The sequence below is a fragment of the Callorhinus ursinus genome, unplaced genomic scaffold (assembly GCF_003265705.2).
Source record: "Callorhinus ursinus isolate GAN/ISIS: 27379988/994484 unplaced genomic scaffold, GSC_fseal_2.0 scaffold29, whole genome shotgun sequence".
Taxonomy (NCBI): domain Eukaryota; kingdom Metazoa; phylum Chordata; class Mammalia; order Carnivora; family Otariidae; genus Callorhinus; species Callorhinus ursinus.
Window position 1 is genome coordinate 15,153,607 of NW_027397091.1, and position 24,022 is coordinate 15,177,628.

The 24,022-nt window shown below is 46.3% G+C and overlaps 1 protein-coding gene across 3 annotated transcripts in view; it reads left to right on the forward strand.

Annotated features, from left to right (window-relative positions):
- KAT14 (lysine acetyltransferase 14) overlaps positions 1-19,214 on the forward strand; it is a 34,398-nt gene extending 15,184 nt beyond the window's left edge. For all 3 annotated transcript variants that reach the window (XM_025876908.2, XM_025876909.2, XM_025876912.2), the window contains 5 exons: positions 96-664; positions 11,935-12,071; positions 13,155-13,330; positions 14,862-15,052; positions 18,212-19,214. In XM_025876908.2, coding sequence (XP_025732693.1) covers positions 96-664; positions 11,935-12,071; positions 13,155-13,330; positions 14,862-15,052; positions 18,212-18,385 — 1,247 coding nt within the window. In that variant the 3' untranslated portion in view covers positions 18,386-19,214. The remainder of the gene's footprint in view (positions 1-95; positions 665-11,934; positions 12,072-13,154; positions 13,331-14,861; positions 15,053-18,211) is intronic.
- Positions 19,215-24,022: the final 4,808 nt, after the last annotated feature.

The window sequence follows — 24,022 nt, forward strand, 5'->3', positions numbered from 1 at the left end:
CCATGATATAATGCATGTGTTTTCACCTCGTGGGCAGTGTGCCCTACATTTCTTCTTTCCTCAGTCCTGATCACACTGTCTTGTGCTCTGCACAGATGATGATGAGATGGAAGGTGATGGGGTCATAGACCCAGGGATGGAGTACGTTCCACCCCCCGCTGGGGCAGCAGCGTCCGGGGCAGTAGTCGGGGGCAGAAAGAAGGTCAGAGCGCCGGAGCAGATAAAGCAGGAGGTAGAGAGTGAGGAGGAGAAGCCCGACAGGATGGACATTGACAGTGAAGACACAGATTCCAACACATCTTTGCAAACCAGGGCTCGAGAGAAGAGGAAGCCTCAGCTGGAGAAGGACAGGAAGCCTAAAGGGCCCAAGTACACCCCTGTGAGCATCTACGAGGAGAAGCTGCTCCTGAAGCGGCTGGAAGCTTGCCCCAGTGCGGTAGCCATGACGCCGGAAGCTCGCAGACTGAAGCGGAAATTGATTGTCAGGCAAGCGAAAAGGGATAGAGGATTACCACTTTTTGACTTGGATCAAGTTGTTAATGCCGCTCTTCTGTTAGTTGATGGGATTTATGGAGCCAAAGAAGGAGGAGTTTCTAGGCTTCCAGCTGGACAAGCCACATACAGAACGACCTGTCAGGACTTCAGAATCCTTGACCGATACCAGGTGAGACTCGGACCGGTAGTGGAGGTGGGGCAGGGAGCACCACGGAGTGGGCAGAGCTGTGCTGGGGCTTAAACTCCTGAGTGATTCTGGGAGAGAGAGAAAACAGTAAGGGAGAAAGATACAAAAATTGCCGGGCTTTATGTTTTGAAACTATTCATTATGAATACCCCTTAATACATCTGGGTTTGTTTGTTGCCTTTTGGGTGTTCAGGACAGAGCCTTGACATTTTCTTTGTCTCTCCTAGTCCCTGGCGGGTACTGAGTTTGCACATGGTTTGTGTCATAGCTCTGAGTGACACTTTTGTGGAGGGCATAGGATATGCCAGACCATGTGCTGAGCAGGCTCTGAGGACACGTAAACATCCGTGTAGGTAGGAGACCACACATAAGAGTAGATGAGTGCATGTCATCGCTGCTCAAGAATATCCAGAGGAATCCAGGTCTGTGAGTGCTCCCAGGAATAATTAATTCCACTCAGAACTTCAAGAATACACCTTTCCACAGCAGGAATGAGAGGTCTTATTTTCCTGAATCTTTGCTAGCTCTTGGTCCTAAGCAGCCTTAACTACTTTTGCTAATATGATGGCTGTGAAGTGAAATCTTATTTTTTATTTATATGTCTTTGTTTACAGGTGAGTTTAAAACATTTTTCATGTTTCCTAATTGTTTCTCTGTTGGTGAATTGCCTATTTGGATTATTTGCACATTTTTCTGTCTTCTTTGGAAACTAGTGGGCTGATACTGCCAGTGTTCTGTTCTTATTCTGTAATGTACCATGTGTGGGGCTTTTTCTTCCATTGTGTTGGCCATGTGGTGTGTGGGCCCTTTCAGTTTGACACTCTCCTGGAATTCTGGAACATCTTCTTCATTTCCTGTCTTCTATTTTCTCTCTTCTGTCTTTTTAGAACACACCTATTATCTGGATATTGTACTGTCTAGACCAAGGGTTGTCGGGCTTTCTGTAAAGGGGCAGACAGTAGATGGTTCTGGCTTTGCAGCCACACAGTCTTAAGTTGCAGCTACTCTACTCTGCTGTTGTGTGAGAGCAAGATATAATGGATGGGCGTGGCTGTGTCCCAATGACACATCATTTACTACAACAGGCCCGGTCTGGCCTGTGGGGTATAGTTTGCCAACAACCCCTACTCTAGATGGATCCCTTAATTTTTTTTTTCCTCCTATTTTCTATCTGTCCCGGGAGGTAGTAACTTGCCGGCCTGCACCCTAGGGGTGAGTAGGGAGGGCCGGGAGCCTATCATTCAGCTGGCAAACTTCCCTGAGGCTCCCTGTTTTCAGTCCCACCCTTGGCTGTGCCACGAGGTCCAATAGTCCAGAATCTCTGCCGAGCTTCTCCGGACAGTCTATCCTTCTGCTCATGGAGGGAAAGATGGTTTTTGGATGTGGGCAGTGGAGGTGTAATTGGAGGCTTTAACCTCTTAAGAGACTCTCAGTCCATAGTCCTCTTGCCCACTCTAAGTATTAGCAGGACCCGTTGCTTTGCTGTCTTTTCCGAGGCTCTGCCTGTAAATCATGCTGCTCCTGGCCTGTCTTCACTGCTGCCTTAGGCTCTGGCTCTCTGGTCTCAGCCGTTTGTCACTTACTCATCCACTTTCATCACAGTCATCTCTCCTCACCTTTTCTTTGTTCTTTTGGGTTTGTCTTTTTAATCCCTATACTTAACTTTTTAAATTGTGAAATGTGCCCTATAACTATAGAAGAATACGTAGAACATGTCAGTATAGTTTATAGATTAATAAAATAAATGCTTCTATATCTGTCTCTTAGGTTAAGAGGCAGGGAGCCTACTTCTCCCTCTCCCTCTGCCTGCCGCTCCCCCTGCTTGTGCTCTCTGTCTCTCTGTGTGTCAAGTAAATAAACAAAATCTTTAAAAAAAGAAAGAAAGAAACAGAACATTACAAGCACAATGGAAATTCTGTATACTGCTTCCTCCCCCCCCACTCCCCCCCCCACCAAAGGGAGCCACTCTGAGTTTTTTTATGTCACTTTTAGTTTTAAAAAAGCTAAGTAGGAGGCACCCGTCTAGCTCTGTAAGGACTTTGCCACTATTCGAGGGAGGCTTCCAGGAGAGGGTAAGCTGAGCAGTCTCTCTGGGTCATTGTTGTAGAGTGAATTGTGCCCCCCCAAAGAATGTATTGATGTTTTCGCCCCTGGTACCTGTGAGTGTGACCTTGTTTGGAAATAGGGCCTTTGCAGATGTAATTAGTTAGGATGAGGTCACACTGGAGCAGGGTGGGCACTTAATCCAATATGACTGGTGTCCTTATAAGAAGAGGAGAAGAGACACAGACAGACCCAGGGAGACTACCATGTGATGGCTGGAGCAGAGCAATGTGTCTATAAGCTAAGGAACACCAAGGATTGCTGGCACCACCAAGAGGTAAGAGAAAACATGGAGTAGATTCTTCTTTAGAATATTCAGAGAGAGCATGGCCTTGCTTGACCCCTTGATTTCTGACTTCTGGCCTCTAGAACTGTGGAAGAATAAGTTTGTTATTTAAGCCACCAGGTTTGTGGGCCATAGATATGGCAGCCCCAGGAAACTCACACAGTCATGTTCTGGCTGCAGCTTCTATGACCCCTTTCTAGAGAAGTCAGTGTTCAAGGTCATTAGGCAGTCCTGGGAAACAAGGCTTACCACAGTCTGAGCATCAGGCAGGGCTGCAGTGTATATTACACAGAGTGGCAGAAATCTGGGCAGGGGCAGCGGGGCCCTCTATTTCCTGCCTCCCAACTGATGTGCTTCAGTGTCCTCTGCTGATCCAGGGAGTGGGCATGGAGGGAGTAGAGGAGTCTGAGAGTACATGGTGATACCCAACTGAGCACTGATGAGATTCTGGGCTACAACTCCCTGGGTTTAATAGATGGTCCAGTATTTACCCAAAAAATACAAATACATGAACTCAGAGGGATATATGTACCCCTGTGTTTATTGCAGCATTACTTACAATAGCCAAACTACAGAAGCAGCCCAGGTGTCCATCAATAGATGAGTGGGTAAAGAAGATGGGTTTTATATATATACATATGTATATACATATACACATATATGTATATAAATACACATACACCACGGAATATTACTCAGCCATAAAAAAGAATGACATCTTGCCATTTGCAACAACATGGATGGAGCTAGAGAGTATAATCCTAAGCAGAATAAGTCAGAGAAAGACAAATACCATATGATTTCACTCACATGGAATTTAAGAAACAAATGAAGGGGAAAAAAAGATAAATCAAGAAACAGACTCTTAATTATAGAGAACAAACTGCTGGTTGCCAGAGGGGAAGGCGGTGGAGGGAAGGGGGAAACAGGGGATGGGAATTAAGGAGGGCACTTCCGATGAAAAAAATAAAATGACAAAACTAAATAAAAGATGATGTGCTGCAGCAGGGACTTAAGATGATGGCCTTGGTGTGCCTGCCCCTCGAGTGACACTTGTCACTCAGTAGTGGTCCAGGGACCTCCCCTCACTAGAGACTTACTCGCCCTTCCTCTGTATTGAATCTTTAGTTTCCTGTGCCTCAGCTTCACCTTTTTGTAGGTTTACCCCCTTGCTTTCATGGAGCGCATTCTTAGTGGCTTCTGGAGGAAAACTGCCTGGGAAATAAAATTAAAGACCTTACATGTCCGAAAGATCTTGAACTTCAGCCAAAATCCCACGCCAGCGTTGGGTAAAGCTGAGAGATACCTGAGCAGTACTGGAGTGGTGCTTTCCCATTCTGAGGGAAAACGAGGCTCAACCTGGATATCTGTCTCCAGACCCATTATCTGGGAGCATCCTTTGATGTGGACCCCCACTGTCTCTTCCTTGGGGTCTTTCCCCTGGGCCAGTCTTCCAGTCTTGGAACCCTGGTTACCTCCTAGGGTCAGGGTGACCCTAGCCTTCAACTTATGGGACTCATACCTCCACGCCATGGGAGCTGCCCTTCCCAGAGAGCCAGTTATACCTTCTCTAGAGATGGGACATCCAGACATCTGTGGGGAGGCAGCCACCTGGCAGGAGGGGGATGAGGGCCTGGGGATCGAACTGCAGTGCACACAGCTTTTACCCGCTCCTTATTCTACTGCCTCATTTTTTCCTAGCTCCAGAGGAGTCTGGTGCTGCCCCTAGGTTTTAGGAGGATGCTGCAGTACAGATTGGCCTGGTTCTCATCTTACCCAAAGCCAGCTTGGAATTTTGGCTTTAAAGCAGTTAGTATTTGTCCATCTGCTTCCCAGATGTTTCTTCCCCTGATCTTTCTATTTTTGTATGCTTCTCTTTTTTATTTATTTTTTTTTTTAGGCTGATTCTATAGTTTTAGTGGGTTTGGGAGGGGATAAAATTGTGTGATTAATCCCCCATCCTAACCTGGAATTTTAGTATCACTTTAATGCAGTTACACAGGGGAGCAGCTATCAGTGCACTTGTTCCATCCATACTCCTTCCTGTTTTCTGATAAATACAGTCATAGCCATAAATGTCCCTATAATACTGCTTTAGCTATGACTTAGGACCTTTGAAATGATGTGAGCTTATTATCAATCAGTACTTAGCAGTTTGTAATTTTTCTCATTATTTCCTCTGTAATCCGACTGAGTGCTTTTTGCTTTTTTTTTTTTTTTGGTTTTTAGATATGTAGGAACTTTTAATGTCTCTTTTAGTAATTGATTTAATTTCTAATCAGATTATGTTGTGGTCAGAAAATAGTGTATATGAAGTTGATTCTTTGCTATAAAGAAAGTTATATGCTCTATTTTTATTCTTTTTGTAGGTCCTAACTTATGACATATATTTCTTTTTCTCTGTTAATTTTTTATTATATGTGCTGCCGAAGTGAGCACTGTTAATTTTTTAGTATTATCATGTGGTCTTTCTTCCAAACAGAATATTTTTGCATGCTCTTATCTTTTTTCTTTTGTACTGTTTATTTAGATAACAGTAAACCTCACTAAATTGTTTACTCTTATTTCCCATCATTTCTTCCTAGATTAATTTTTTATCAGACTACTTCCTTTAACAGTTTTTTATTTTTATTTATTTTTTAAGATTTTATTTATTTATTTGACAGAGCAAGAGACACAGTGAGAGAGGGAACACAAGCAGGGGCATTGGGAGAGGGAGAAGCAGGCTTCCCGCTGAGCAAGGAGCCCGATGCCGGGCTCAATCCCAGGACCCTGGGATCATGACCTGAGCTGAAGGCAGACGCTTAATGACTGAGCCACCCAGGCACCCCAACAGTTTTTTAAAATATGGTCTTTTTGAGATTAATTTTGGATACCTGTATGCCTAAGATTATCTTCATTTCACTCTTGCATTTAAATGATAGCATAGATGGATATAAAATTGTAATTTTATTTTTTCCTTCAACATTTTGAAATTATTTCTCCATTATCATCTTGCATATAGTGTTGCTGCTGAGAGCCTCACTGTTGGTCTTATTCTTGTTTCTTTGTAGGTAGTCTCCTGTTTTATTCTCCCACACCCTGGAAGCTTTCAGAATTTTGTCTTCGTTTCCAATCTTTAATTTTATTTGTGCATTTAAAAGTTTTTTTTTTTTATCTCATTTATCTTGTTTGACAGAGCTTCTCCTTCAGTCATAGGTGTCTTATATGCTGATTTGTTGTCAAAAACCACTAACCTCTGTGCTTCAGAGCCAAGTACAGCACAAAGACAGAGTTTGGGATAAAAAGGAACAATAGCTTATTGCTTTGCCAGGCAGAGGAGGCTGCTGCAGGCTAAGGCCTTCAAAACTGCAAGCCGGTCCCGAGGAGGGGGCTGGGAGTTTTATAGGGAAATACAGGATCTAGCTGGTTTTGACAGGTATTGTGTATGTGCTGCCAACCTCATTGGACATGTCTTCAGGATAGTATCGGGTTCCTGAAACAAAAGGCTAGGAAGGGAAGGGGAATGGTTGTGCAAGAGAGGAACAAGGTGACTTTAAAAATCGAGCTTCAGGGTGCCTGGGTGGCTCAGTCATTAAGCGTCTGCCTTGGGCTCAGGTCATGATCCCAGGGTCCTGGGATCGAGCCCCGCATCAGGCTCCCTGCTCAGCAGGAAGCCTGCTTCTCCCTCTCCCACTCCCCCTGCTTGTGTTCCCTCTCTCGCTGTCTCTCTCTCTCTGTCAAATAAATAAATAAAAATCTTTTAAAAATAAAATAAAATCGAGCTTCACTGAAGCATTAGTGCAACCATTTTGATTTTTGTTCAACTTTATGCTTTTAAGCGGTTTCATCTTGACATTTATCCTGCCTTTGTTCTCTGAGCTTCCCGTATTTGTGGTTTTGGTGTGGTGTCTGATTAATTTGGCAGAATTCTCAGTCATTACTGCTTCAAATATTTCTTCTGTTCCTTTCTTTCTTCTCGTTCTGGTATCCCTATTATGTGTATTTTACACCTTTTGTAGTTGTAACACAGTTTTGGATATTCTGTTCCATTCTGGTTTTTTTAGTCTTTTTTTTCTCTTTGCTTTTCAATTTTGGAAGTTCCTCTTGTCAGGTCAGAGGTTCTTTCTTCAGCCCTACCCAGTCTACTAATGAGCCCACCAAAGGTGGTTCTTCATTTCTGTTACACTGTTTTTGATCCCTAGCATTTCTTCTTGATTCTTGCTTAGCATTTCCATCTCACTGCTTAAATTGCCCATCTGTTCTTGGGTGTTGTCTAAGAGAGCCCTTAACATATTAACCATAGTTGTCTTAAATTCCCAGGCTAATAATTCCGACATCTCTGCCATGTCTGAGTCTGGTTCTGATGCTTGCTCTGTTTCTTCAGACGGTGTCTTTTGCCTTTTAGTATGCCTTGTAATTTGTTTTCGAAAGCCAAATATGATATCCTAGGTAAAAGGAACTGTGGAAAATAGGCCTTTAGTGGTATAGTGGTGAGATGTAGGGTGAGAAGCATTCTGTGGACCTTTGATTAGTTCTCAGTCTTTTAGTGAACATGTGTCCATGGGCTGGTGACTATCACAGTGCTTCTCAGATTTGCCTACCCAGTTAGGTGGTGTGGAATGGCTGGCGGGAGCTGGAGGTGGCTAGTTCCTTTTCCACAAGTTGGTTAGGTTCTGATAAAACCTAATACGTTAGGTTCTGGTATAATAGTTTCTCTTGACGGCAGACCTTGTTAAGAAGAACAATGGACTCCTGACGTATTTTCAAAACAGCTACCTTTTCCCAGTTGGAAGCCTGAAGAGATTTTTCTTTGATCCTTACCGTGAGAACCTGGTAGAGCTCCTGGAGGTAAAAGTCACAAAAATGTGCCCCCCCCCCCACACCCCCTGGAGTTTTTGTCTCCCCTTTGTCCACACTGTGCCTCCATCAATTTGTCAGTTTGTTCCTGGAGGTTTCTACTCTGCGAAGTAATGCTTCTCTGTATCCACCTGTTTGTCTTTACAGTTTGGGGGGAGGAGTAGTTTGCTCTGTGATCACAATTCTCTGATGGATCTACAAAGAGTTGCTGATTTTCAGTTTGTTCAACAATTTACTTGTTAGGGTACAGCGACAGCTTACATTCTCTTTATATGCTGGACAGGAAACTGGAAGTCCTCTCACTTGCTCTTTAATCTGGGAAATTCTTCATCATTGCTTCTTTAAATATATTCCTCTTTTATTTTTTCCCCTCTTTTATGGACTTCTAATATGGGTGTTGACACCATTCATTCTTTCCTTTATCTCTTCCTTTGCCTGTTTGAAGAGATCCTCAATCTGTCCCTAACTCATTCACTGAGTGCTTTATTTCAGTGATTATGTATTTAATATCTAGTAATGAATAAGAGATTCTTCATAACTACACTCATTTCTGTTTCCAAGTTCCTTTATTACCTTGGAACCTATTTATTATGCTTTTTTTTTAAACAGGCTTATTGAGATACAATTCACATACCATACAATTCCCCCATTTAAAGTGTACGATTTGATGGTTTTACTGTTTTCACAGAATTGTATAACCATAATCAATTTTAGAACATTTTCGTCACCCTAAATGGTTTAGTTGTTACTGGCCAACCCCCCACAGCCAGCCCACGTTAATCTACATTCTGCCTCTATGGATTTACCTATTTTGTTGGACATTTCACATAAATAGAATCATATAATATGTGGTCTTTTCTGACTGCATTCTTTCACTTAGCATGTTTTCACCAAGATTCATCCATGTTGTAATATATATTAGCACTTTCATTCCTTTTTATGGCTACATAGTACCCCATTGTATGGATGCATTTTGTTTATCCATACATCAGTTGATGGACATTTGGGTTGTTTCCACTTTTTGACTCTTGTGAATAATGCTGCTTGAACATTGGTGTAGATGTCTCTGTGTGGACATAGGTTTTTATTTCTCTTCAGTATATACCTTGGAGTGGGATTGCTCAGTTAAATGGTAACGTGTTTAACATTTTGAAGAACTGCCAAACTTCTCCACATTAGCTGCACAATCTTACATTTGCACCAGCACTTTATGAAAACCTGACTTTTCCACACATCCTTACCAATATTTGTTGTTATGTCTTTTTGATTAAAGCATCTTAGTGGGTGTCAAGTGGTATCTCATTGTCGTTTTGGTTTGCATTTCCCTGATGACTGTTTATTTGCTTTTTTAAAAATGCTTGACTGTCTGGTAAATTAATTCTGCCTTTTCCAGTACAGTTTGTTTACTTTGTTTTATTTTATACTCTTTGTTGACATATCTTGAGTTTTTTTCCTTGTGAATGAATATTCTCTTGGTGTAACCAGGTGCCTTTGCTGGTGTATACATCTGAGGGAGGGGCAAAAGTCTGGTTCCTAGCTTGTCCTCTTGGCAAATTGAAGTCTCCAGCACTCCAGGTGTCCTGCTGTGACCCCTCCAGCCGATGCTTGCAGGCAGAGTTGATTGGCAGAGATCCACTAGAGCAGAGCTTGCAAGAGGAAGTGTACTGACTAGGAAGTGCCCCCATCCCCATCCATGGTGGAAAGCCTTTCTCTGCCCTAGGCTGCCCTTTGCTGCCTCCCCTGTACCTCGCCACCTTGGATCTCTCCCGAGGTTTCTCATAGCCTTTGTGTTCCATCTTCCCTCTCACTTTTGTGGTGTCTTTCAGAATGGGTTTGGGAAAGGGACCCAGCAGCCCACCTAGTGCTCCATTTTGTTTAGAACTAGAAGTTAGAAGAAACTCATTTAATATTTTCCAAATTTACTCGACTTTGGGATGCTACCCTCCCCCTGCCACCATTTTGTCATTCAGCAGACCTAAGTTGAGTACTTCGTGTGTGCCAAGCACCCCTCTAGTTGGGGATGCTGCAGTGAGGTAGGGCAGAAGGTGCCCGCCTGATGGAGCAGTGCGGTAACAGGACTAACTTACTAAACAGGATCATTTCCTGCAGGGTGGGTGCTGTAGTGGGTGGGAGAGCAGAAGGCAGCAGTACCACTTGGAACAGTGTCCCCCGAGGTAGCACTCGACCCCATCCATCCTCTCCACAAGGAGGAGCCGGGCTGAAGAAGGTTCAGGGCAAAAGGCCCAGGGGCAGGCCCCAAGGCAGCACAGTTTGGTGTGTGAGGCTGGAGCATAGATAGTGGTGGTGGAGGAAGTGGGTGGGAGATGAGGCCCCAGAGATAACAGGTAGATCCTGCAGTCACAGGTAAGGACTTTGAATTGTAAGGGAAGCCACATAGGAGTTTTGACCAAGGGAAGTGAATGTATTTGTTTTTAAAAGAAGCATCTGGCTCTGTGTGGAGAATGGGTGGCAATGATCCAGGCAGACGTTGCGGGTGGGCTAGGTGGAAAGAAGTTAGGGTACTGGATGACATCTGTGGAGTTCCACACAACTCACCTCGAGACATGAACCAGATGGTCCATCATGGGCCAGTGGTTCAGTGATCTGTTGCTGCATTGCACACCACTCCAAAACTTAGAGGCTTAAAGCAGTGTTTAATCTTCTGATTCTGTGGGTTGACTAGGCTCAACTGGGTGGTGGTTCTACCCCATGTGCTGAAGGCTGAGGTCATGCCCGTGGCTGCCTTTAGCAGGGAGCTCAGTCAGGATCGGAATGATCAGGATGGCTTCTCTTCCTCCAGAGCCCATCTCCATGTGGCCTCTAGACATTCTGGGGTCTAGCCTAGACACCATGGCAGCTGGACTGGAAGAGAGAGAGAGTGGGAGCTGCTGGTCCTCTTAAGAACTGGGCTCAAGGTCCCAGAATGTTACTTCTGACACTTTGTCATTGGTCAAGGCCTGTCCCAAGGCCCACCCAGATTCAAGGGGAGGGAATAGACTCTGCCGCTTGACAGGAGGAGCCACACGTCCCCACGGGCGCGGGAGGAAGTGTTGAGGCTATGTTTGGAAACTATATGCCATTGCTCTGAATTTCCCTCTGAAACCTATTTGAAAATCCTGGAAGAATTTCAAAGTCATCCTTTGAAAGTTTTGGTGTCCAGTTGGGGAAAGTAATGAGAGCAAATTATAAAAGAAGGAATTCTTGCTCTTCTTCCAACAAAGTTATTTTCTAGGCTAAAGAGCAAACGGACTCTCCAAAAACAACTCAGGTTTCTAAACTTCATCCAGCCCTTGGCAAACCACTTTATAAATGTGCCTTTTAATCTTCCATCTGGGCTCTATGCTGTAAAACCCTAATTGCACATGTTCTGTTCCTACACGACTGAGGGCCCTGGAGCAGCACTCCCGGAAACAGACATCTCTGTTCGGGCTCCCAGGGTGAAACCTACCTGTTCTGTTTGGACACCCACCTGCAGAACCCAGAGCACCTCCTCGGTCGACCCCTGGGAGGGCCTCTCCGCTCTCGTGATTTGTCATAGGGACAACTGTCTACATCAGTCCTGCTCCTGTCAAATATACCCAGTGGAATAGAGGCCTGTTTTACTAAACCCATACGCAGGGGCAGCAGTAGTCAGCCCCTCCTGCTGTGTGGATAACAGACTCCTGCAGCGTGACCCACGTGTTGAGAGGTGTTACTAGGCAGAATGCAACCTACAGAAGCTGTAAATCCGGTGCTCAGTCCTGCATTCCACTCACTTAAACGACTTAAAATTTTTAAGTAACTTTAAAATGTTTTAAATTATTTCAGTTTTATAAACTGTTACAACCAGCATTGGTTTTTCGTATCTGATTTTATGAGAGGTACCTATGAGGTTTGTATGGAAATTTGAGCGTTCCAAGTAGGTAATACAAAAAGACCTACTTTCCAACACATAAAAATGTCCTACGTACTAATTATCCCTGTGAAATTAAACCAATCCTTTGAGTGACCTAATTCCTACATAACCAGCGTTTCTTTCTCCTAGACTGCCTTGCCATCCAGGAAGGGGTTTCGGCACCAGACCACTAGGTTTCTGTATCGTTTGGTGGGATCGGAAGATCTGGCCGTGGACCAGAGTATTGTCAGCCCTTACACTTCTCGGATCCTGAAGCCTTACATCAGGTACATGGAGGAGAAGAGCTGTGATGTTGAGTGTGTTGTGAGGAAGGGCATTGGTGGCTTCTGCACCATGGTCCCCCACTGGAGTGAGTCCAGACCCTCCCCTGGGAGCAGGCATCAACATGGACTGAGTCTGTGCTCCGTGTCCAGTCTTATCCTTGGCTTGTTTCGACTGTAGTTTTTGGGTTTTTTTTGCAGAAAGGACAGTCCTTTGAAAGAGGCAAGAATAAGTTAACTCTGTTAGATTTCATTATGAGTATTAAACTCATTGTGTTTCTTTTAAGTTTTTTAAATATTTTATTTATTTATTTGAGAAAGAGTGAGCAAGAGAGAGATAGAAAGAGAAAGAAAGCATCAGCGAGGGGAGGGGCAGAGAAGCAGACTCCTCACTGATCAGGGAGCCCGATGCGGGGCTCCATCCCAGGACTCTGGGATCATGACCTGAGCTGAAGGCAGACGCTCAACCGACTGAGCCACTCAGGCACCCTCTTTTAAGTTTTAAAGTTGTATATATTTAGTAATCTGCAAAATGAAAAAAATTGGAGAGACGTCTCAGTTGGGCTTACATCTGGGGATGATGAGTCTTGTTGTCTCCGCAGTGCTGTGGAAGCTGAGCTGACTAGAGAGGCCCCCCGGTGCTGTCTTGAGAAAGTGTGTTGTCTTCTTGACGGTACTTGCTGCAGAGTCATGTGATCCTCCTTGCCCAGCACTGCCATCCACTGGGACTATGAGAGGCAATGTGCGGGCCTGCCCCCGAGGCCCTGGCAGAGCTGCACCCTCCCTCCCTGGGCTCTGTCCTGGGCCAGAGCACGCAGGCTTGAGTCAGGCTGCTGTTTGGTCCCTCACTCTGTTCATGAAGGCTCGCCGCCAGCACAAGTAGGCTTCCTGGCAGGTGCAGAGGGCAGATTTTAAATTTCATACCAGAAAAGTAGCAGGCTTTCAAGTTGTCAAGCTATCTGCCATAGAAAGTAGCACAAGTTAGCTTAAAATTTCAAGCAGAGTAAAGAGTTTATGTGAATCACTTGGCTAGGAATGATATGGAGTATGTTTCTTGATTTGAGTTTGTTTTTTTCTGCGATCCTGGAGGCGTGATTATGAAACAAAGCCACCCAAACTGCAGCTCCTGTCACAGATTCGTTCCCACCTGCACAGGAGTGACCCTCACTGGACGCCGGAAGCCGAGGCACCTCTTGATTACTGCTATGTCCGGCCAAATCACATCCCAACGATCAACTCCATGTGTCAGGAGTTTTTCTGGCCTGGTATGTTCCCCTCCCAGACTAGGCAGATCAGTTTTCTGTGTAGTTCGCTTTAGTGATATTTTTAAATTAGTATATGTCATGTGACTCTAAAACCTTTACTCATGATTTCATTTAGTCTGTCTCTGCTAACATAGAAATAGTAAGATATGAACACATCTTTCTTCCTAAGATCAAGAAGCCAGCAATTAAAGTAATAAACAGTATTTTTGTATCTTTCTCTTCCCTGTCTGTCTCTGCTTCCAGAATAAGATTCATCCTGTTTTGCCTCTACATATGTTTAGGTACCAGGTAGTGTCTACCAGTGATACACTGAGTGGTAGCTTGGGCATGTTGGGACACTTTAATAATTCTGTAATTCTGTTTATTTAGCTATTCCTTGGGGAGAGTGTAAATAAAGCCAAAAGGCATTTTTGAAAAGCCAACTACCCCAATTTGAACTTTTTTTTTTTTTAAAGATTTTATTTATCTATTTGACAGAGACAGCAAGAGAGGGAACACAAGCAGGGGGAGTGGAAGAGGGAGAAGCAGGCTCCCCACCGAGCAGGGAGCCCAATGCGGGGCTCAATCCCAGCACCCTGGGATCACGACCCGAGCCGAAGGCCGACGCCTAATGACTGAGCCACCCAGGCGCCCCCAAATACCCCAATTTGAAAATACGAGTAAACCCGATATGATTTGTCTTTTTACCAGCCTCAATATATTTCTCTCTGTAGACCAAAGCCACCAAGTAAAGAATGAATGCATTTTCATCGCTAAATATAAACACGTTCTTTGTGGATCTGTCTTACTGTGCTGCTTTGAAATGTAAAGGAAATATTACATGTCTTCCAGATGTTAGATAAGATTTCACCGGGAGTAGAGCTGTGTCATCTTTGTTGTCTGATAATCATGGAGTAGTGCACGTGTGGTGGCAGAATTGTGCTCATCTTTTAGGAGTGGTATGGGGGCCAAAAGGAGCATTCTGGGAGCATCTACTACTTCCTGACTTTACTCTGGGTGCCTCCATACCTTATGCATGCAATCATTGTTCGCTTATTCCCTTTACTGTAAAATGTAGCCTTTGTACAAAAGACCTTGTAAACTACACATATGAGGTGAAGAAGACAACAGTATGGGCTCTTGGGGTCTTTGCTCCCACCCTGTGAGGTCTGGGTGTGCAGACGCTGAGGCCCACATCTAGAGGGGTGTCGGCTGACACACATTGTAGAGAAGGCTGAGTTCAAAGCCAGGTATGTCCAGTTCTAGACCTGTGCACCCTTTGCTACCAGCCCTATCCTGCTTCTCTTTTAACGTGTGTACTTAGAAAAGACGGTGTCAGTTTTGATATTTTCTAAAATTCATTTTATTTGTATGATCCGAATGTATGATGTCTATGCTAATATCTTTGTCTTCAGTTTTGTTTTTGGTTTTTTGGGTTTTTTGTTTTTTTTTTTAGCATGCAGGTGTAGTTGTAAGTCCAGACTGAACAGCTTGGTGTTCGTTAATTCCAGAAGGCACAGAGTTTGAATCTCCAATTATCTCTTTTCCTTAGGCATTGACCTGTCTGAGTGCCTGCAGTATCCAGACTTCAGTGTTGTTGTCCTTTATAAAAAAGTCATCATTGCCTTTGGCTTCATGGTTCCCGACGTAAAGTACAATGAAGCTTACATTTCATTTCTGTTTGTCCATCCTGAATGGAGAAGAGCAGGAATTGCAACATTCATGATTTATCATCTGATTCAGGTAAGCTGTCTGTGCTTCCAGCTTGCCTCTGGGCTCCCCTGGAAGACATGGAGGAGGCATGGAGGGATGATGCTGGGCTGAACCTTCCCCGCACGGCCCAACAGAGTGGGTGGTCTCGGAAACCCAGGGAGAAAACACTAGTCACTATCCCTCCTGAGGCTCTTAACACACAGAAATCTTCGCCCCTCTGAAATAAGATCACCGTTCAGGCCCAGGCTTCAAAGAAACCAGTTTGTAAACACGTATAGTAGACAAATGAGAAAATACCAGAAGTGAGAGCCCAGAGCACTCAGAGGACCGACCCCTATTAGTAACTCCTGCTGCTCTTAGCCTGCTGGCATGACTCTGAGGAGCGGAAGCAGAACTGTGGTCTTTGGGGGCTTTTCCATACTGGCGTATAACTGACACAGTGAGTCTAGTGACCATCCGTCACCACACATAGACATCGCTACAAACATTTATTTTCTTGGGATGAGAACTTTTAAGATCTCCTCTCTCAGCAGCTTTCAGATATGCAGTACAGTGTTGTGAGCTCTAGTCTCCGTGCTGTAGGGGACAGCCCCCGGACTGACTTGTTTTATAACCTACAAGTCTGTTTCTTTGGACGCCCCTGCAGCCAGTTCACCGCCCGCCCCCAGCCCTGCCACTGGCAACCGCCAATCTGTTGTCTGTATCTGGGAGTTCAGCTTTCACTGTGTGTTTCTCAGATTCCACATATAAATGAGATCATACAGTACCTGTCTTTGTCTGACTTCTTTCACTGAGCGTAATGCCACCTATGCTGTTGCAAAAGTTTTTAAGTATTTTTAAAACATTTTAGCCAAACTGTATCAACCAGGACTACATATTCTATTATCGCTGATTATTCTTCACTTTATTATTACTGTATGAGCCTTATAAGCTTTTGAGACTTGATTTTAATATTGAATTATAATTCATCCTTTGATATATCTGTACCACTGTTAAAGAAAATATACCGTATATTTATAAACTAACATCAGAAAAACATGTAAGGAATTTCCCCCCAGAATCCTTTTTTTTTTTTTAAGATTTTATTTATTTATTTGACAGAGAGAGACACAGCGAGAGAGAGAACACAGCAGGGGGAGTGGGAGGGGGAGAAGCAGCCTTCCCGCAGAGCAGGGAGCCCGATGCGGGGCTCAATCCCAGGACCCTGGGATCATGACCTGAGCCGAAGGCAGACGCTTAACGACTGAGCCACCCAGGCGCGCCTCCCCCCAGAGTCTTTCTGGTAAACTTTTATCTCAAAACCATTTGGCTGGGGGTGCCTGGGAGGCTCAGTGTGTTAAGTGTCTGCCTTCAGCTCAGGTCATGGTCCCAGAATCCTGGGATCGAGGACTGCATCGGGCTCCCTGCACAGTGGCGAGCCTGCTTCTCCCTCTCCCTCTGTGTGCTCGCTTGCTCTCTCTCTCTCGCTCTCTCTCAAATAAATAAATAAATAAATAAATAAATAAATCTTTAAAAAAAAAAAAAAGAAAAGAAACCATTTGGCATGGAGGATTGTGTGTTACATGGGCAAGATTCTTTTTAAATAGAGGAAGGAGAAGATAAAGTGTCATTTTTCCAATTTTAAAGATTTTATTTGAGAGAGCGGGAACAAGAGAGGGCACAAGTAGGGGAGAAGGGTAGAGGGAGAGACAGAAGCAGGCTCCCTACCGAGCAGGGAGCCCGACACAGGGCTCCATCCCAGGGCCCTGGGATCATGACCTGAACCGAAGGCAGACGCTTAACCTACTGAGCCACCCAGGTGCCCCATTTTTCCAGTTTTTAATGAAACGTGCTCAATACTTCTATTCCAGGAATCTGGAATTGTTTTCTAGAAATTGCTTTCTTCCCTCCCCACTCGGCACTTAACACGAGCTCCCTGCTGTTGTGTTGAGACTCCGAGTTCTTTGTACCACACCCCATCCCCCACCACTCACAGCCATGACCTTACACCCACCCCCACCCCATCATCCTGCCAGGAGCACTGCTGCCTTTCCCTTCAGCGGCACGGCCCACGGGCAGTGCAGGGCCAACACTCCTGTGTGCGCCTCAGAGAAGGCCTGGTGCAGGGTCAGTCCTTACTGAGTGCTCAGCAAGTAGGTGCGGGAGTGTTTATCCTTGTGCATAGGGCCCGGCCCTCAGCCAGACTGTAAGCCCTAGGCCCAGACAGTACTGCTCAGCCGGGCAGTAGTACTCAAAGGTGCCGTGGTTGGACCATGCACAGAACACTAGCGTTACTCCACGAAATTCATTTCATACACTCACAGTAGTGCTGTTGGGCCCAGAACGTGAGTGAAGCAGAGAAAAGAGGAGAGCTGTCTACCTGAGAGGCCTCTTTAATCTAGGCCTGGTGGGGAACCAGGGGTTATAAAATCTCAAGGACCCTGTCAACCTCAGTATTTCGGTGCCTTCCTCATTAGAAAACAAGGTCTTAGTTTATATGACTTTTGGTTTTTTTCATTTGTAGCTAATTAAAGAATCTTAAGAACTTGCCTCGTATTAACGGAATGAAGATTACCTCCCCCCCCCCAACCCCCCCCCCAGGATTAGGGCAGTGCTGAATACAGAAACCACAAGCTAGTTCTGCCAGTTTGGGAGGGATGGCAGGGGGCCTGTGGGATTCCGAAGGTCTGTACCGGGTCTTTAGGTTTCATAACTAAACGAAAGTCCTAATACCTTGTATCCAGCTTCATAACAGCATCTTTTCTAGTAGGTGTAGGAAGGGCATTTTTACAAGTTTGAGTACAAGATAACATCTAGTTTTAAAAAGCAGAACTTCTCATCTTGTTCTCAACTTCTTCAAGATTGTCAGAGTGCCAGGTACTGATATGTGTGATATTTGGAAGTGTAATTGAATTATAAATAAAATAATCCAGTTGACAATAGACTATCCCCCTGGGCCCTTTGCTTCAGAGAGCAAAAACAACCAGCACGCCATCCCTTTCCTCAGTCTCGAACGTTTCCGTGAGCGTGTGGCTCGGCCGCAGAGTGACTGGGGCTCCCAGCTGTTGCTGGGTGTTGGGCGTCCCAGCTGCCAGCTCTGCTGTCCTCGGTTGCCATAACTACCTACCTACACTTCACAGACTTCCCTCACCTACTCATTTCCCTCAGGCTCTTTGATTCTCATCTGGTACTTTTCCACCCTTTTGGCAGACCTGCATGGGCAAGGATGTGACCCTTCACGTCTCAGCAAGCAACCCCGCTATGCTGCTCTACCAGAAGTTTGGATTCAAGACTGAAGAATACGTCTTAGATTTCTATGATAAGTATTACCCCCTGGAGAGTACAGAGTGTAAACACGCATTCTTCCTGAGGCTCCGGCGCTGAGGTGAACGCAGCGCTCCACAGAGACGCGTGAGCTGTTCGATGTGGGTCCTCACGTAGGCCCACGGGCAGGTGCTCCTGGCTCCGTGGGCCTAACCTCAGACCTCTCCCCGGAGGCTAGACAGGCAGTGGGCGGTGGCACTGAGGAGTGAGCAGCCCCTCAGCAAAAGCACTGTCCTGTCCCATCTGCTGAGGCCTCGGCCCCCACCTGGGGACTCCGCTAGACCTGCACCATGCCGCTGTCCTCCCCCCGGCAGCCTGCAGGAGTAAAGGAGTAGCTAAACCGACGTGCTCCGCAGAGAGACTCCGGCCTAACGTAAAGGCCGAGGCAGGGCGGTAGCCGCGGCGATGGAGGTCGTGCCCGCAGGGCTGTAGCCCTTCACGAGTGGGCGGGAGGTGCAGCACACACGGAGGCCAGCACTCTCCCGCCTGGCACCGAGCCGTCATTGAACCCTTGAACCCAGGAGGACTTCTAGGGCACTGAGCTTCTGCCGTCTCTCCCTGACTTTGGCCGCGGTCGAAATAAACAGTGTCTGTGTGCACATGCGTGTCACCTGCTCTGCTGTTAGCATCTCTCCCGCCGGCGGACCGACCCCCCCCGCCACCGTGGCCGTGCACCTGGTTTGGGGTCGCAGGGTCTGCGCGGCTGGCTGGGGCTGTGGGCGGCGGAAGCAGAACCAGCGGGGGACAGAGCCCGTGGTGCCTACAGGACCAGGCTGGTGGGTTTGGGGGGCGTGTTGGAGAGGGACTGTCAGGCGGGGTGATTTGGATCCAGCAGGAACTTCTCCAAAAGTATCAGATGTTCTCAAATAAAAATCTTTCCTTGTGACAATCTATGGCCAGAGCTTCAATCTAACCAAGTTGCTTTCAGACTCTCTTTAATGAAGAGCAGTGGTTCTTAACTTTGTGGGACATGGATCCCTGTGAGATCCAAAGAAAGCTGAATACTCTCTGGAAAACTGTGCGTGCACATTTAAAATCTTGATTCCGAGACCTGTGGCCCTCAGTCCGGAGCCTCTGTTCTAGGCCCGCAGGTAGAGCCAGCCCCGCATCCCTTTGTTCACGGGGAGTGGCACGTCTGCCTGAGGGCCAACCTGGTTCTGTCCTCAGGGAGCAGCCCGGGCTCCGGTCTGCCGCGTGAGGGCCGGGAGCAGCATTTCTTAGCCCCCCTCCTGCCCCTCTTCCTGAGGGTTCTCTACTTTTTAAAGATTTGGGGATTATGACCCCAACAAGTAAAATGGAAGAAGTGACATTTTCCAAACTTGGAAACCAGCTTGTGATCGTTGTACGTGAACATTTGCTGCGAAACGTGGCAGAAGCACCTATCTCCATAACTTCAAAGAGCTGAGGAATTCTGTGATTGCCCTAATTGACTCTTTGTTTTATATTTTTATTTTTATAGTGATCTCTACGCCCCATGTGGGGCTCGAACTTCAACCCTGAGATTAAGAGTCCCATACTCCACTGACGGAGCCAGCCGGGCACCCCACGTTTTTAAATTATGCTGCAACAATCCCCCCCCCACTCAGATTCAGTGATTATCGAGATTGTTGCCACATTTGCTTCATCTGCCCTTTGCTAAATATTTTAAGGTAATCCCAGATATCATATAATTTCATACCTACTTTGGTAGATATTTCTAAAAAATAGGGGTATTTTCTTACATAACCTTAATGCCTATTACCACTCACAAGGTGAACTCATTTTCAGAATTAGCTAGTAGTCAATATGTAGTCACAGTTAGGGATTGCCTCAAAAGTGCCTTTACAGTGATTTGTTTGGGTCAGCGTCCAAGTGGGGGTCCCATAGGTGAATGATGGCCCTGTCTCCACAGTCTGTTCGTGCAGTCCTGCTTCAGCGTCAGGGCTGGGCTACCTCCAGAGATGGGCCCGGTGACCCCAGTATAGCAAGCAGCTGCTAGTTTTGATCTGCCGTTGGCCTTCCCCCAGGCTGACACTACAGAAACCTCTAACCACCCTCCAAAAGTGATACTTACTGATGCATAGGGTGGGGGCTGAGGTGTGCAAGAGCATTCTCAAATTACCATGTTTTGGTGGACTTCCAGTTATAATTTATTTCAAAATTTCAAAATTCCCAAGTAAGGAGGAGGGCTTGTTTTTTGTTTTACAAAAGCGGGTGTGAGTTTTAAAAAGCTGAGGAACCCCATCTTCAGCTGTGTGTCCCTGAGGAGTCTGGGTGGTCCTTGACCTGTAGTTAGGCCTCCCTGCCCCTGGGGAGGTGGCCTGTGGTAGCTGAGTGGGCCTTCAGGGGCCCCATGCAGATAGGAGTGAGACCAGAGTTAACTATGTCCTTATTTACCCAGAGTCTTCCTAGGGAGGTTGAGCTCTTTGCAGCAGGATGTTTGAGGACTAAAACTATAATTTTGAGTTTTCTAAAATGTAGTTAACATACTTTATGCAAAATGCTCATCACCTAAAAGCCACACTTCCTTGGGGCCTTCCCTGGAACTGTCTCCTTCGAGTGAGCTCGGTGTCCCCACTAAACCCTAGGGGGAAGCATCCTGGGTCCACTCCACAGGGGCTGGGTTGCATGGCACACTTTTTGGTTAAAGATGTGCATTTGCTATCTACTAGCAGGAGATTGGGATAAAAAAGTATATCTCAGTACTGGGGATGGCCAGTGGTTGTAAGACTCTTCATTGGTACACACACCTCATACTTGTGCGTTCATTAACATGTGCTGGACTCTGGGAAACATGCTAAATTAACTCAGACAATATCTTACCTCAGCTTGTTCCCTTATAAGAGGGTTGATGATACCTGCCTGGCAGGTTTGCCACAATAGGTACAACAAGGCCCAGAAAATCGCTAATGAAGGACGCTGAACTCAAAGCCAGGCCGTCTGGTGTTAGCCTGCGGCCTTCCCCGCTCGGGCCCCGCCCCAGGATGAGGGGTGGTAGGTGGGAGTCCTCAGACTGGTCAGCGTGTGGTCGGCTCACCACTACCCGCAGTGCCTAGAACTGCCCTGCACAGGCTTAGGGCACCCGCTAAGGCTTGGGTGAGTGAGGAGAAAACAAAATGTCTTACTGTGTGCATCTGGGCCCGGTGCGGGGCAAGATCTCAGTAGTGGCTCTCTCTCTCTCTTTTTTTTTTTTCCACTTCCCAAATCTCACATGCACAGACTCTTTCTGTTTATCACAAATTAAAATTTTCTCACTTCTTGGAGTCTGCATGAGCACAGGCCCCTCCTCTCTGCCTGGATGGATAAAGGCGGCTCCTACCTCTTAGGTACCTCCTAGGTACCTCTTGGAACCTTACAATACTCTACACAGGTTCCACTAGGCTAGGGAAATCCTACCAGAGTAACCAGAGACCGTAACCAGATTTGGATGCAATGAGCTAAAGGAGAAGACTGAAGGTTGCTCAGGTTAAGAGCTGGAAGGGACCCATGGTTGCACTGTCATGGCTGGTATGCTTCAGGCAAGCCCACGGATGTAGAGCGCAGCTCAGCCTCCCCTTCTAGCTTCATTAGATGGTTTCTTACTGTGGGTGATGTTATAGCATGCGTCAGTGTCATGAAGGCCACCGGTCCAAGCATGGTTCCAGTGGAATGCCCTCAGCCCTCGGGGCAGCTGGAGCCCCTAGGTGTTTGTCTCCGGTGTCATGCCACCAGAGGTGTGCTGATAAATGTTTGACCACTGGTGGGGCGAGGGTCAGGGAGACAAGAGCAGTAAGTCAACAACCGATCTGCCGCATTTGCTGATTTCCATGGCGTAAACACTCTCACCATGGCAGATCCAAAGCTACCAATGTGATGTCACTGAACCCAGAATTGCAAAATCATGCACGTAGCACACCATCACACAGCATTGCTGTCATATAGATAGAATGAATGGAAACCACCTCGAGAGCAGAGCTAACCGTCACATGGTAAAATCAGCCAGTGGTGAGTTTTGAGAATTTATTACCTTGATTTTGAACGTGATTCATGTAATTTTAAGTTTATGTAATTCAACATTTAATAATGGCTCACAAGATCCCTGGAAATCTAACCGTCAGCTCCTGCATGCAGCTTGCCCTGGGCTCTCGGAGAGCAGGGCTGGCTGCTCGCCCTACAGTCCTCAGAGGCGCGGACACGTGGCCCTGCGAGTCCAGGTGAGGCCCAAGCTGCCGGGGAGGCTGGGCCGGGGAGGTCAGGGAGGCTCCTGGAGGCCCAAAGAGCCCTCCGTTCCAGCCTTACGTGTTGATCCATCTGTCTGTCCACGGCCACTGTGGCCTCTGAGCTGCTGTACAGAGACCTCTCTGGAGCTTCTCCAGCACTTAAAAAGACTTCGCTAGAAAAGAATTGTTCTGGATTCAAATTCCGTTCAGTTTTCACAATTATCAACATTACATGTGTCCGGGAGAAATACATCACGGGCTGCTAGACTTTCAACTGTTAGAAATTTTTGAATTAAAAAAAAGTTTCAATATCACCTACTTTCATCAACTGCTTTTCTTGTGGGTGACAGTCAAGAACTACAATTAGTGAACACCCGTGGTCAAGAATTGGGTATAATGATTTCAAACCTAATATCTGATATTTTTAAAAAATTATCTTCATGGAAGCCAGACCAACTTTCTCCTGGAAACATTTGAAGAGATTTTTTGGGGGGGAAATGGTATACAATTTCAATCTTCAGTGCCATATTCCTTTATCTTTCTCCTACTGATCTAAAGGTCATTTACTTCACTAAGCCCCCGGCAGACGTGCCCCATGCCTCCCCTGCACCCAGCGGGCCGTGCAGATGTGCTTTGGCTCAGGCGCCAGGACTGGCGGGGAGCAGTGCTGGGCCGCCTCTGCCTTCCCGTCACGACAGGACAACAGTCTCAGACCCCGTCGTGTCCGCCGGCCGCCCGGGGCCAGTGGTCGGCCAGTCACCGGGGCGTGGCAACGGCCGCAGAGGGAATGGTGTGTGTTCCTTGCGGTTTACGGCCTTTAGGAGCTGTATGTTTTTAACCAATCTCTCTAAAAACGGAAGCAACTTGATCAAAGTTACATTACGGAATTTTGAAACTATTAAAATGCGAGGAAAAAAAGTGAATGTAAGGAACAATGGAGAGGCCATTTGCTGATGCCTCCCCACATTGTATTTTCACTTGGGAAACGTGAACAGACTGCATAAAATGTTAGCTTGCGTCAGTGCCCGCGGGATGCTTCCGCGCAGGGGTGCGCGCGGCGGTCTCTACTAACCAGGCGCGGGGCCCCGTGGGAGCAGAGGCTGCCGGGCGCCATGTTTGTCCTCCCCAGCGCCTGCACAGGGCTGGACGCAGGGAGTCTCTCAGTTGCCAAGTCCCCCAAAACCATGACGGCTTCCCTCCAGGAAACGAGTCCTCTGGACTCTTAATCACCTTCCTCCCTTCCCCAGAGAACTAGGGGGGTACTTCCTAGCCTGATCTTGCAAGGACCCCAACAGAGTGGGGATCCTTTAAGGTTTAGGATTTTAGAATTACAGGTATTTTACATTCTACTCTTGAAGTAGATCTGTTTTAATGTTAAAATAACGATTTTTTTAAATTTTGTTTTGTTTTTCACCCAGAGCCTTAGGCCGAGTTGGCAGTCTGCGCAGATGGGCAGTTTGAGGGGGTATGCTTGTGCACCACAGATCTGCAGTATTGTTCTCTTCCTCCGCAGCGGATA